Raw genomic sequence first — 14492 nt, forward strand, 5'->3', positions numbered from 1 at the left:
GAACACTAATGGATGGTGGTATGGCTGAACTGATGGATGCTGAGCAGTGAAGTGTTTCTGCGTTCAGTGTTGCAGGTGTTAGTATCACATGGAGAGGGGGATGGCTGGCTATCACATTTAAGACTCTGGACTACAGCATTTAGAAACGTTCAAACGTGGTGTGTTTGTGCGAAAAGGAAGGTCAGACAGCGGTTTGTGTTGTTTAGTTTAATCTACACTTTGGATGAGGAAGCACATGGGGAGCGGAGCACATGTTGAGGATGCCCTCTCTCAACAAAGTGACTCTGTCGTTTAGCCTGAGGGCTCTGCTTCTCTGCAGTGATTGCTGGAATCCTGGTGGTCAGAGCTCAGAGCTCCAGCAGTAATGGAATGCAGCTTCAAGCAGGAAATGCACAGAGATGTGCCATTACCCAGGTACCGACATGTGTCCTCTGTGGTGAAGAATGTGTTCATGTGCAAGTGTGATATTTAAAAATTGGACAAAACCATCATGCTCTTTTAATAAACAATACTGTTTTATGTCTTCTCGCAGATTACTTTATTTTATGACTCAAGTAGAAGTAAAAAGTAGTCATCCAAATAATTACTTGAGTAAAAGTAAAACAGTACTTGGAGAAAAAACTACTCAAATACTGAGTAACTGTTGAGTAACGTCTGATTTATTTTTTTAACACAACCATTCAAACTGACAAAAGTACAAAATAATCATCTTCAGGCAAATTAAATCAATAAAATTAATTAAAATTAATAAAAAATAAAAGATAGCTTAAATTAAAATAATCTTAAAGTAAATTCAGGTACTTTAATAAATAATAAAATAAATAAAATAATAACAGAATAAAAAAATAAATTAAGCACAAGTAGCGCAAAATTTCAAGCCTTTGTACTTTTCTTTTTTAACCAGAACTAGAACAAGCCCATGAACTCATAGAAACTGTGTGATAAAAGAAAAGTAACAGCTCAACGTAGCCTAATGTAGCGGAGTAAGAGTAACAGTTTCTTCTTCACAAATCTACTCAAGTAAAAGTAAAAAGTATAGCGATTCAAAACTACTCCTAAAAGTACAGAATTTCCCAAAACTTACTCAAGTAAATGTAACGGAGTAAATGTAACTCGTTACTACCCACCTCTGTTTACAGTCATATCCAAAACATCTCTTACTGTGAATCTGTTAATGGATGTTAATGGTTTAAAGTCTACATTATCCTCGATTGATCCTTTGTATGTCTCCTATCTCTTGGTTACGTCACTGCATGCTGAAATCAGCCTTCACTCATATCTCAAACGTGTATTTGAGATATCCCCCTAGATGCCTGCAGGGGGCGCTGTGCTGGCTGACTACATCAGCGTAGAGGCGAGCCTTCACTGTGCGACATGATTGACATTAATGGATTTCAGAGGACCTTTAGTAAGTAACGGGCTTCACCATCGTTGGCTCTATGCCATACATCTACAAGTGAGTCAAGTGGACGTTCTAAATCGGTCCTAAGTGAAACGGCTACACGAGGGCCCGCTCAGGGTGTTCCCCTGTCTCACACTCCTATTACGCTGGAAACAGCTCCATCCAAACCAGAGGTGGGTAGTAACGAGTTACATTTACTCCGTTACATTCACTTGAGTAAGTTTTGGGAAATTTTGTACTTTTAGGAGTAGTTTTGAATCACTATACTTCTTACTTTTACTTGAGTAGATTTGTGAAGGAGAAACTGTTTCTCTTAAGGCTGAATTATGCTTCTGCGTCAAAATGGCGCCGTGCCTACGGCGTGTGGTTTGGATCGACGCAGACGACACGCCGTCACCTGCGCCGTCTCTGACGTGCACCTCCCGAAAATTGTAACTACGCGTCGAGGAGACGCAGACCACACGCAGACGGAGAGGGCTGTGATTGGTTCATTTGAAAGCGAAGCATTTCCGGTTTCCGGTTTGAAGCAGTCGTGAACTTCCAGGGCTCTTTTCTTCGTTTATATGTGATTTTTTTTGTTTTGGTTTTTTGCACAATAGTTGTCCTTATCTCTTTGATTTACTGTGACCGGAAAAAGTCGGATAAAACATTCAGAAAAAGATCGCTAACTAGCGGTCAGGGGGGTACTGCACCGCGGCGAAATGAAGTGATGGAGAAGTCCGAAGGGTTCACGACGGCGTCATGGCTGCGGCGTGTGCTCTGCGTTGGTTTGACGCAGAACCTTAATTCAGCCTTTACTCCGCTACATTAGGCTACGTTGAGCTGTTACTTTTCTTTTATCCCTTTTATCCACGTACGCGTCAATCTCATGAAATCACTGGGTGATTCTTTGGGAAAAATATTTGTTTTTGCATGTTTTGTCACATAAACACAGACTCAAACACACAGAGTTTCTATGAGTTCATGGGCTTGTTCTAGTTCTGCCTGGTTATAAAAGAAAAGTACAAAGGCTTGAAATGTTGTGCTACTTGTGCTTAATTTATTTTTTTATTCTGTTATTTTATTATTTATTAAAGTACTTGAATTTACTTTAACATTATTTTAATTTAAGCTATTTTTTATGAATTTTAATTTATTCTATTATTTTATTGATTTAATTTGCCTGAAGATGATTATTTTGTACTTTTGTCTGTTTGAATGGTTGTGTTAAAAAAATAAATCAGACGTTACTCAACAGTTACTCAGTACTTGAGTAGTTTTCTCACCAAGTACTTTTTTTACTTTTACTCAAGTAATTATTTGGATGACGATTTTTACTTCTACTTGAGTCATATTATTCTGAAGTAACAGTACTTTTACTTGAGTACAATTTTTGGCTACTCTACCCAGCTCCATCCAACCACAGCCAGAAATAAAACTAACATGTTCTTTGGAACGATGTGTAACGATTCACTGAATGAGTCCACATGTTCAGACGAAGGTGCCTCACATCAGACTAGTACGGGGCTTTTAGCAGAGCTCTTTACTCCGGCAGCAGGACCATCAGAGTGGACACTATTGAAGTGTGGCTCGCCATCAGCCAGACAGGCCTGTCATCCGGTCTTTGATAGCCGCACCACTCACTCTCACCGAGGGGACTTTGATTGCGTTGCCAGGCTCTTGAGCTCTTCCGGCCTATCTCCTGCCCTGTGGCGTCACGAGAGTCCGGCACTCAGCGATGCTAGCAGGAGAGCACAGTGAGAGCTCTCTGACAGCAGGGGAGAGGAAGCAGGAGGCAACGCAGTAGGGGAGGCAGAGCTGCTGTTTGGCTGAGAAAGACAGGTGATGCAGGAGTGTACAGCGTGTGTGTGTGTGTGTGTGTGTGTGTGTGTGTGTGTGTGTGTGTGTGTGTGTGTGTGTGTGTGTGTGTGTGTGTGTGTGTGTGTGTGTGTGTGTGTGTGTGTGTGTGTGTGTGTGTGTGTGTGTGTGTGTGTGTGTGTGTGTGTGTGTGTGTGTGTGTTGGTCTGACCTTTATCCTAACTGACAGGTAGCGATGCCTTGATTAACAACTCTCAAGCACACACCTGGCACCTGATACAGGGATGATTCAGTGACCTACAGTAACACTGGAGGCTTGTCCTTTTCAGATGTGGAGGTTAGATGCTTCAATAAATAAAATAACACATTTCAATGTGCAAATCTATTCTCTGAGAAGGCTTTATAAACAACCTTATGAGGGACAATTTGTAAAAAATAATCACTTTTTCTGTCTTTCAAGATAAATATTTGGGTATCTATGAACTTCGACCAAACGCGATGCCAATGTATGTAATTAAAATGAAGCTTTCAGCTTTCAAAACGTCTCGTACGACGTCAAGCTGAGTCTAATTACCCAGCATCCCTGCCTGTATCACCTTCAGCATCAGTTCATGGTGGAATCGCTTTAGCTCAAACGCGGGAAGTCAAAACACAAGAGAGTCTCAGGTGTTCAACTCGTGTTCAAACCTCCCAGACCAATCTGATGGGACCAGATTGGTATCAAGCAATTCCACAGAGACCCCACGACCCTAAAGGAACTCCTCTCCAGACTCTCCAGCAGGCCAAGACCCTCACATGTTCTTTGTCCAGGCCTGACTGGTCAGAGCTCTTTAGGGAGTTCAAAGATGTTACGGACTTTTGGTTTAATGTAAAACCATTTTATTTATGATTCACATTGAAGTTTCACCTTAAAAATAAAAAAGGCACTTTCCAATACTATTTTAACCAGAATATTTAATATCCATAAGTCCAGTAAATTCTCACCTTCATTTAAATGTAAATATATGTGTCCATCTCCTGAACAGGTTTTTCTTAGCTCCCAGACTATGAGAAGATTGCATCGTAGTATTTGTGGTTTTGGGTGAAGTGTTTCTGTTGTAACGTGGGACGCACATATTTCTACTCAAAACCTGCTTTACAAATGTGCTCCAAATTAATCATCTGACCAGGAGGCAGGGGATTCATATCGTATTCAAACACAATTTATTGGTTTTCCTTGTTACACGATTTGACAGTGATGTTTGCATTATGAGGAGCTTGCATTGTGTAGTACCTGCACACACAGACACACACATACACACACACACACACTCTCACACAAAGAATATCGTACATGTATGTGGGGATTATGATCATTCCTAGGCACTGGGTAAACTCAGGACAGTTTATGCTTGGTGACAGCTCCAGGGCGGCTTAGTAAGAGGAAATTGGGTCCCTGGCATGTGTGGACTGCACTGTTAATATCAGGTTTGTCAGAGGGCAATCACCTGAGATCATTTGTTTACTTCAAAAAAGAAATCAAGGGAAGAGGTCAGAGTACATCAACTAACCAATTTATGATTTGATATCAGCTTTAAAATGGGTGAATGGCGGTTTTCTTGAAAATGGTTACTCACACCAACATGTCTGGGATCTCAGGACAAAGGCAGGAGTGAAGAGAGAAAGCAGTGATGTAAAAGATAGCTAATGTTGACTCATTAGTAAAGTATCCCATCATATAGACACGAGAACAAGTATAAAAAGTGCAATATGTACTTTTGAGTGAATTCTCTTGTGCATTTGTGATGTTAGCTCACAAATCACAACCTTGCATAATTCCTTGAATCCTTGCACAGTCCATGTAGGTAAACATTTCAAACTGCCATGCTTCATACTCTGAAGGACGTCAGAATAAAAACTGTAAATATAAACGTCTCTGGAGAAGCTGAACCATTGAAACAAGAAAAGTGAGGTTCAAAGAATAAAGTTTTGACAGTCGGGGTTGTCGTGAGTACTTTTAAAAAGCTAATACAGATGTTGCTATAAATACTGATGCAGCTGTGTGTGCCTTGAGGGTTCACCGGAAACAGAGTAACAGCTGAGTTGTAATCTTTACATAACACAAAACATGCTTGTAATGCTGCAACACGATGCGCGTTCTGGCAATATGTTGATTAAGAGTACTGCACTGAAATGAAAAGGGGGAACAAAAGAAAGCACAAAAGTACAAAAAATGGCTAAACAAATAAAACATACACAAAAAGAGAAAGCATGCAGACCTCACAGGAACTGGTAGAGGATTATATACACTCGGGCTGGTCCAGCAAGCGGCTGTAGAAGAAGAAGCGAAACATTTTCTGTAATGCAAACTTATTTTTTCTGCTTTAATTATTATCAGTTCATACCAGATAATATGCATCAAGCAGAGAGACTAAAAATAGATTACTCTTTCAAAACAGTCTTCGTTTTTCAGTCAGACTATATTTCAAGTGAACTAGGCTACGTAAATAAGCAGTCAAGTTAACATGTTTACACACAGAAATAATCATATATGTCAAGTTCCTTTTGGTGAAGATTGTGGTTCAGATCTGAATATCTGCTTACAAGACAACTGTTAAAAAGAAGTTCCCAAGAAAGTTTGGAAAATCTGTCTAAAATCTGAAATATTGCACCTCGACTGAAACCTCACATTCACAGTAGAATATCCTCTGCATAAAATGACTGTCTCCTTTGTTTTTCACCGAATCATTATTGCTTTGTGTCATTAAACACATTCTGAGAAAATTTGTGTATTTAGCATATTATATTTTTATCTGATTTATGTCATGTTGATGCTGTGAAAATTTGAAACAAAAAAATGCAGGCCTCAGAACTTTGGTTTCACTCTTAATCGTTGGGTTTTTTGAAACTGTGAAGGTGATTTTTGAATCATGAAGGATTACATTATTAACAGGCATGAGAGTGTTTTGCATTTACATACTGACCCTGAACATTTTTTTACGCAGTGAGTCCTCCTTATAACTCAGCATGGTATGAATCCATTAACTATTCTTATCCTAACACATTTGCCCCGTGGATGAACTGAAAAGCTCAGCAACACTATTCTCAAGCCTCTGTTTGGCATGTTTGAGCTCCTAAATGAGTTCCAGTGGGCAAAATTTAGGCATAAAGCAAACACAACGGATCTCATAAAGACTGCATAAAAATGTGTATAAATTGTCCGGTTTGTCCACTTCGGAACTCTCAAGGTGGTACCAACACAGAAATGGAAACCAAACTAAATAAACTGCAAAACGATCCTAGGAAAGGAGCTCATTATTGGCACTGTGTAATGAAATCCAGCCGGAGGGAGATAATAACTGCCCCAAACGTGCCCATGGGATTCCAATTTCCACTCTCAATACCCAGTAATGGTCCAGGCTTTAGGGAGATGAGCTGACTAGAATGTCAGGTCCAGAAGAAAACTGACCCTTTCCTAATGCTTTTTGACACAAATCAGTGGCGTTCAATGACCTCTTACTGATGACGGAGGCACATTGCACTACACTTCCGAACAGTTATCCACTGTCTTTGGCTGTTGAACCAAACTGTAGCGTTAGCAGCAGGAATAAGCTTCGCTGGAGTTACATTTTTTGTCTGCATCGACTTTGCAGAGCGACCTATCGCCCAGACAGCTGCTGAAACAAATTGAAATTCAAGCTTAGAAAAGAATGGATTTATATTTTGGCAATAAAAGTCTGACCTTTTGCAATGAAACGTGTGGAGAGTTGGTTTGCAAACAACTGACACTAATTTGCAATGTATAATATAATATTTTCATTATATGAAATATAAATTGCTTGTGAGTGTTTTTTTTTTAATGGATCAAATTGACCTCTAAATTTCAAAGCAACATAAATTTTATTTACATGAAATGACATGGCCAAAATAAACACATTTGTTCTGCCTACCTTACTAGTCTGCTTGATTTGTTGACACATGTTCTCTTCTTGTACCTTTAGCTGGAGCTCAGTTCATTACAGACCGCTCCACTGAGCTCTGGTTGGGTCTCCAATAGCTTGTCAATTTCTTTCTCTTTTATCAGCCAATTAATCATTTTTTGCATGATGTGTATATTTTTGAAGATGTATATATACAATAACCATGTGTCTTAGGTGTGTCTTTTTCAGATTAGACTAAAATGCCAGAGAGCAGGGGAAGTTAAAAGAAAAAAAAACAAACAAACAACCAAAAAAAACTTTTATGGATTGGAGAAAATATGGCTGGGTTTGGTCAAAGCAGAGTGGTTTTGTCCGTCTGTGGCTTGTCATATTAGGTCTTGCTTGACATGTGCTTGCCAATTGAGTTTATGCATTTATTTAAAAGGGTCTTTAGCAGTCAACACTTTGAAAACATGTAGTTAAACCCCATGAGAGTGCCAGTCTCAGGTACCCCAATGTCTTTGAATCCCATCCAAACCCAAGTTTGCATTAAATGAGTTGAACAAGACGATAGTGAAGTATATGTTGTTATCTATGTTGTGAAAGATGCTACTTTACCCCTACTCATCTGTGCAACTACAAATATGTCAGTGCTTCAGTTTCAAACGTCACCATACAGGTTTTATTACGTCTCTTTAACAGTCTCTTACTGTAGATGCTCGCGGTTCACTAAACATTCATACATTCAGGTAGTCAAACTGAGGAAGAGAGAGGAGGAAGGCGTTCCTGCAGCCGTGCTCCTCACCAAGTCGCCCTCCAACTAAAGTTCAAGATCACAAGTTTGATGATAGCCTCGATCTGACTTTGATATGCTCTGTATCGGGAAGGCTCACGACTGAGTCTTTCTTGGGTCTTCCCGAATCCGCCTGACTTGTTCCCAAAGCTCCAACTGTCAGCCCTGCAGCGCCTGCAAAAGCGTGCACAGACCCAGGCAGAGATGCTGCAGGGAAAGCCCCCGCTGACATCTGGGTGGGGAGCACCACTCTATGTGGTAAAGCGCTCCGGACACTTGTGTGACCTGACGGAGTCTGAGGGGGTCCGATGGAAGTGGAGGAAACACGAGTAGACTGTGGTGGACTAGGGGCAGCGGGCTGTGCCCCCTCGTGTGGCAACGAGGGCTGGGAGGCCGACAACACCCTGGCATCTTGGCCCAGGCTGACCAGCTGCAAAGAATGGGAGCTTTTACGTGCGCCCGGCCAGTGAGTAGGGCTGGCCGTGTGCTGCTGGGCTGCCAGTGAAAGCTGGGAGCCAGAAATGGGACAGGCCAGGCCGCTGGATCCATACTGGAATGATCGTCCTCCAGCTACCAGCGGGCTCTGGACGGGAGGGCTGGCCAGAACTGGAGCAAAGACCCCAGGAGCGTGGAGTAATGGAGACGCTGGGACGGGGCTGGGCACATTCTGTATGACCTGGAACCTCCTCACCATCCTGGGAGACTGCAGGCTCCCCGCTCCCGCCGAGTTTCCCTGCATGGGAGGACAGAAGTTCATGGCTACGGCCTGCTGCAAAGTAGCGATGGCTGAATCTCGAGGCTGGATGGAGGAACATGGAGGTGTCATGGACATGGCCAGTGGTTGTTGCACGTCCACCTGCTGGACCATCTCTCGATCGTATTTCACGATCTCCTGAATCATCTCGTTCTCACGGTTGTTGAAAACACCCGAGTTGAGGTCATGCTGAACTTTGTGCATCAGGATTGAGTTTTTCTTGCCTGTATTGACAGAAAAACAGAAAACAGCCATGTAGCAGAAGGTAACATTTTGGTGCCTTGCATTCTCAAACCTTACTTTTAGTTTATTTTTGTTAAACAGACACAACTTTATAGCTTGTGTTTATTGTCATTGGTGACACCTTTTTATTTCATATATAGTCATGCAAATATTAAAGGAGCATGAGGCTCCTTTTAAGAAAAGAGACTCTCTAGCGCCACCCTTCGCCACGACGGCCGTCGGGGGTACTGCAGCCAACAGTGAAGCCGGCACGGGAGAACGGGAAGAACGTGCATGCAGCGTCATGTGACGTCACATCTGCAGGACAGCGCGGGAAATTCGGCCCCCGAATTGCAGCACATTTTGCAGCACACAGCCTGTTCAAGGCAAAGGAGAGATACACTAGAGGGCTCATTTGTTTTGGGTTTGGAACGCTTCATCTGACATTATTACTAGAAAACTTAAAACATATACACATACATATACATATAAGAACTATATCACAGACTCTAATTACCCAGATTAAAATATTAAGCATTAAAGTTCACAGCAATTTGGATGAGATTGGTGAAACTAATCACAGCAAAGCGGGGTCTTCTTGGATGAGTTTGGTCGGTTTTGCTGTTGCTAAGTTGGATTCTTCCCAGGTCGGAGTTGGACTCTGTCAGGGCTGCCCTTAGTCAGCATTTCTGTCCACAACTTTTATGGACAGAATTCCTAGGCAGAGCTGGAGGGGTTGAGGGGGTCCAGTTCGGTGGCGTTAGGATTTCACTGGTAGATTCTGAGGTCTGTTGGTGTCATTGAATCGGGGATGTTCAGCGCTCACAGGACTGATATGCAGCCAAGTGTGAAGTGGAAACACTGAGGATCAGAACTTCCAAATCTGAGACAATGATTCTAAGTTGGAAATCCAAAGCACACTAGCAAATCTACAACAGAACGGTTGGAGAAAAAAATGTGTTTTGCATTGTATCCGGTTAGACCACAAGGTCTGAGAGAGCTGTTTAGAAATGAATGCTCTCTTTTTCAAATAAATGCATGTAAATTGTATTTATTTACAACAATCCACAACTGACAAACGCATAGAAGCAGGAACACTTGGTATCAAGTATTTTTAATTAATATTAATGAATTATGAGTAACTTGTAGTAATTCTTTGGTACAGCAGATGATGTGAGAGGGATTGTCCATTGTCAAAATTAAATGATTGCTTACTCTGCCTGCATGCATGTACCCTCCAAGAAGAAAATAATAGCTATGTAATTACACTGTTTATATGTGCAGCCAACTACACAGATATACACAGTACTGGAGTTGAGGGGGGATGAGGGGGGATGGCATCCCCCTCTGAAATAAAAATGGTCCAAATCATCCCCCCTGTTAAACTGCCATCCCCCCTTTCCATCCCTTATGTCATTTCATCAATGAATGTGGTTTTACTGCTATTTCAACATTTAGAGTCATCACCAGAAAAATAACACCAGAAAAATAACTTATTTGACTATTTTCACCTGTTTTAAGTACATTTTCACTTGAAATAAGTAGGAAAAGATTTATCTTCTCATTACAAGCAAATACATCTTGTTCCACTGGCAGATTTTTCTACTTATTTCAAGTGAAAATCTTCTTGAAACAGGTGAAAATTGTTGTTTTTTTCCAGTGATGAGTCTTGTTTTAAGTGTAATGAGATTTTTTACTAAAATGAGAAATTTTAACTAGAAATAAGACAAATATTCTTGTTAAGATTTTGAGTTTTTGCAGTGATCCATTTTACATTTTACAGAGTCATATTGATAAGTTCAGAAAACTGTTTTTTATTGTTGTGTTTTGATGTATTTGATGTAAGCCCAGTGGATATTTAAAGCTTACAGAAGGCTGCATTTAACTGCTGCTATGTCATTCCTGCAGTATTTCTGCAGGTGTTTTGGTCAGTGCTATTATTTGTAATATATTATATTATTTGTAATCAGCACAAATTATCTGTCCCCATATGATAAAATCCACCATCCCCCCTGATTTTTTTTTACAACTCGAGTACTGGATATACACTGGTATAAGTCTTCACCACTTGCTGATGCCCCACAAGTATGAATAGAAGTCAGGTGGATGAATAGATGACATCAGAGATATGTGATGCATCCAGTGCTGAATTGGGAGGAGTAAATATGTAACAATGCTGGAGATAAAGGTCCATTTCCCACCTGATCTAGCACTTTCACTGCTTCTACTGACTGATATGCTGGCCAACATCACTTTAACAGCTCACATGAGTCCTCAACAAGTCGTTTACACTCATTTTATGAAGGACTCACAGCCGTTGAGGAGTCAACCATGCTGCTTTTCCTCCGACAAAAGACAATCTGAAGAAGACACTTGAAAGAAAAGGTCAACCTCCCTTCTCACATTTGAGGTTGTAGATGATTTAAAGAAGGTGCGTAGATGCAGGTGACCATGGATCAAATCTCAACGTGTTCTTGCAAAGATGTCCACACAGCTGTACCCAAGGCAGAGTAACTCTCTGAAAGCAGGTGTGCATTAGAGCTGAAGGTCGAGCAGGGCCAAGCTACTGCTGCAGAGATCAAGATAATGGTCTCGCACAAGTTCACAGTAACCATAGTAAGGTTACAATGATGAGTATTGGAGATGTGTGTCTGAGTTCTCTCTCTGTAATTACCTGCGAGGCTGATGGTGGAGGTGAGGAGAACTCTCTCGTTAATGAGGAGTCCAGGTTTTCCCCAATGAAAACTGCTTTTATGTGCAATGGTATAATAATGTCACCTTTTACCTTTATCAAGGTAGCGCTTTAAGAGAAAGCAATGAGATTTAAATGTTGGTGCACCTATGGGCTGAAGGTTGTCCAGACGGCTGACTAGAAAGACGCATTATTTGTCATCTGAGCAGTTACCTGCATAACCAACAGATCAGTACGATTGATTCCTCTGCAGGAGAAAGGCACGCAATGACTGTGTCCGTGGCAACGCTTGCACGTTCCCTGGGTTGCATGTGTGGCACGGAGTTGAAATGCACACTTTGGTAGTCTGGGCTTAGTGCACAAGTCCTCTATGAAGGATTGGAGAGACAGGATGGAGAAATCCAAAATTGCTGTGCTGAATCCAGGAAAAGCCTGACTGTAATGCCGTGCCTCACCTCAAACAGCAGCTTTTCTCCAGGGTATGGGGGAAATCTTTATTTTTGTGTTGTTGTCGTTGTTCTACATCCTCGTGAGGCAAACTGACAGACGAGGAGCTGTCATTGAAGTGACAACATCTGACAAACGCTCATGTTTGAATGAAAGCCAAGCACAATAAGAGCTTAAGTGGGGGTTATAATACATTTGAAGCAGTTGGTAGGCTTAAGCGGCCTCAATTTCAGAACTCAAAGGGACCCACAGATATTCAGAAACACGTTCTTTGCATCACTGGTTTAACAGCAATGCCTTCATTAAAAAGTTGCACTTCCATCCCCTCTTTCATCACTTTTCAACTGTGCTTATCCTCTTATATAGTTTTTCTCCTTTTCACTTTTTGTGTGTGAATGTAAAGATCTGCAAACGTACAAGGATCAAAACCCACACGTAAAAAGGAATTTTTCTCTCTCATACAAGACAAATTTCTCCCACATTTTCCAGTGACATCTTTAAAAGGAACCCTGGTTATTAAGACTTGTAGTCCCCTAATTAGCCACAAAGTTGTCTTATACTAAAATATGTTGTTAGAAACACATAACATAATCTAATTGCTTTAAAAATCTACAATGTTTATCACATATTTTGACCTGCGGGAGGCGCCATGTTTTACCTGGGCTCTGGGAAGATAAGCCGCGTTAGTTTAACAGGGACAGGTATCTAAAACTTAGATGAGCAGCATCTCCCGGCCGTGGAGGCTGACGAGGGAGCCCATAAGATGTCTCGGTTCAGGCAAACTGGATCAAAGTTCTGTGATGCACGGGAGATCTGCAAAAATGATCAATGTCGTACACATCTCACCAGTGCATTAGGCTACGGCGTAGGCTACGGCGTAGGCTACGGCGTAGGCTACGGCGTAGGCTACGGCGTAGGCTACGGCGTAGGCTCCTGCGTAGACGGCGTAGCCGTGGCTCTATGAGCCTGCAGCGCTCCGCCATCCGCTCTCCGCTCTCGCTGGGATGGAGACGCCGGTGGGCAGGATGCACGTTTGGGTGGGCGTAGCCCACCCCTGCCACCCCCTAAAACCGGCCTCGGTGCTGGTTCACCGTTTGATGACAGACCCGACGCTGAGGGGACTGGCCCGGGACTTTGACGAAACGGGAGGCGCAGACTTCGCGTCAAATAGGCAAGAACATCTTTATTTAATTTAATGACGCCAGATCTGGCTGGGGTTTTTATTGTAGCATCGGCTATTTGCTAGTTGAAACGTGTGGTCTGTTAGTCTGTCTGAGTTTTATGGTCTTTTTATAGTTAATGATTTATGGGACTGTACTTTTTTTTACTTTTTTGTAGGTGCGCCGTCACCTTAATGTTTAGCTGTGTTTTGATCTGTGTTTCTGGTGCGCCGTCACCTGTTTAGCTGTGTTTTCATCTGTTTCTGGGTGTCAGAACAGTGTACGGGGGCTAGCAGGTGCCACCGTCTGACGTCACTACCCAGAATGCATTGCGGTATAAACAACAATGGCGACCTACGAGTTAAATTATATTTTCAAATTTTATAAAAACGAAGACATCAACAAGGTTTTTTATATCACATTGTTATAATTGATACCAACATTTATCTTTTAAGACCTACATGTCTTATTAGCAAGGGTTCCCTTTAAATGTGCTCAAGCTAAATTAAACCAGACCTCAAAGACTGCAAAGGTTGTTGTGAAAACATTTGTAGGACACACCATTTTCTGTTGTAATTGTACGCCGATATTAAGCCAACACTGGCGTCTACCAGTCCTCTTTATTGATCGAGGAGGCAACCTTACCTATCCTGTCCAGTCTGTCGATGGCGACCGTCTCAAAGGCCCTCCTCATCATGGGGTACTCCTCCAGCACCTCGTTGAAATTGTCCACCGATAGAGAGTACAGGCGACAGTAGGTGTCTGACCGCACGCTGGCCGTCCGTCGGCCACGAGTCAGCAGACAGATCTCTGGTACGGTGGAAGAGAAAGCAGGTGTGACAGAGACGAGAAAATGTCAGGGTGTCAGGCAGTGACTGAGAAAAGAACAAGAATGATGAGATTTGTCGAGCAGTGTGAAAATGAGTCTGTAGTTACAACACGGCCACAAAACACCTGGATACAAACGTGGCTGTGAGCTACACTAACAGAAAGACGCGAGCAACTTGGTGATCAGAACAACCCTGGTTTCTGAATTCAGGGGTCGAGTAGAGTCAGTATGACCTGCTGAGCAAACCCCCCCCCCAAAAAAAACCAACCTATTTCCACTTCTGGCACTGTGCTGGCAGCTGTGTCAGGAAAACACACACTATATTTAGATATGCTTCCCTTCCTTTAGTAAGTTTATCTCTTTAGATTCCCTTTTCTTCATGCTGGGGCTGATTGTTGTCGTGACAACCATATGCCCTCCTTTTCCTGAAAGGTCGACCTCCTCTGACTCTCTGCAGGAAAGAGGGAAAATAATGAACCGCAAAGATACTCCATTAA

The 14492-nt window shown here is 42.0% G+C and overlaps 1 protein-coding gene across 1 annotated transcript in view; it reads right to left on the reverse strand.

The window, feature by feature from the left end:
• Nucleotides 1–4418: 4418 nt before the first annotated feature.
• Nucleotides 4419–14492, reverse strand: part of hcn2b (hyperpolarization activated cyclic nucleotide-gated potassium channel 2b) — a 55687-nt gene continuing 45613 nt past the window's right edge. Inside the window, exons 7-8 of the mRNA XM_061737725.1 lie at nucleotides 13812–13976; nucleotides 4419–8869 (exon numbers count right to left, since the gene is read on the reverse strand). Of these exons, the coding sequence (XP_061593709.1) occupies nucleotides 7932–8869; nucleotides 13812–13976 (1103 nt within the window). The 3' untranslated portion in view covers nucleotides 4419–7931. The remainder of the gene's footprint in view (nucleotides 8870–13811; nucleotides 13977–14492) is intronic.

The sequence above is a fragment of the Cololabis saira genome, chromosome 13 (genome assembly GCF_033807715.1).
Source record: "Cololabis saira isolate AMF1-May2022 chromosome 13, fColSai1.1, whole genome shotgun sequence".
Taxonomy (NCBI): domain Eukaryota; kingdom Metazoa; phylum Chordata; class Actinopteri; order Beloniformes; family Belonidae; genus Cololabis; species Cololabis saira.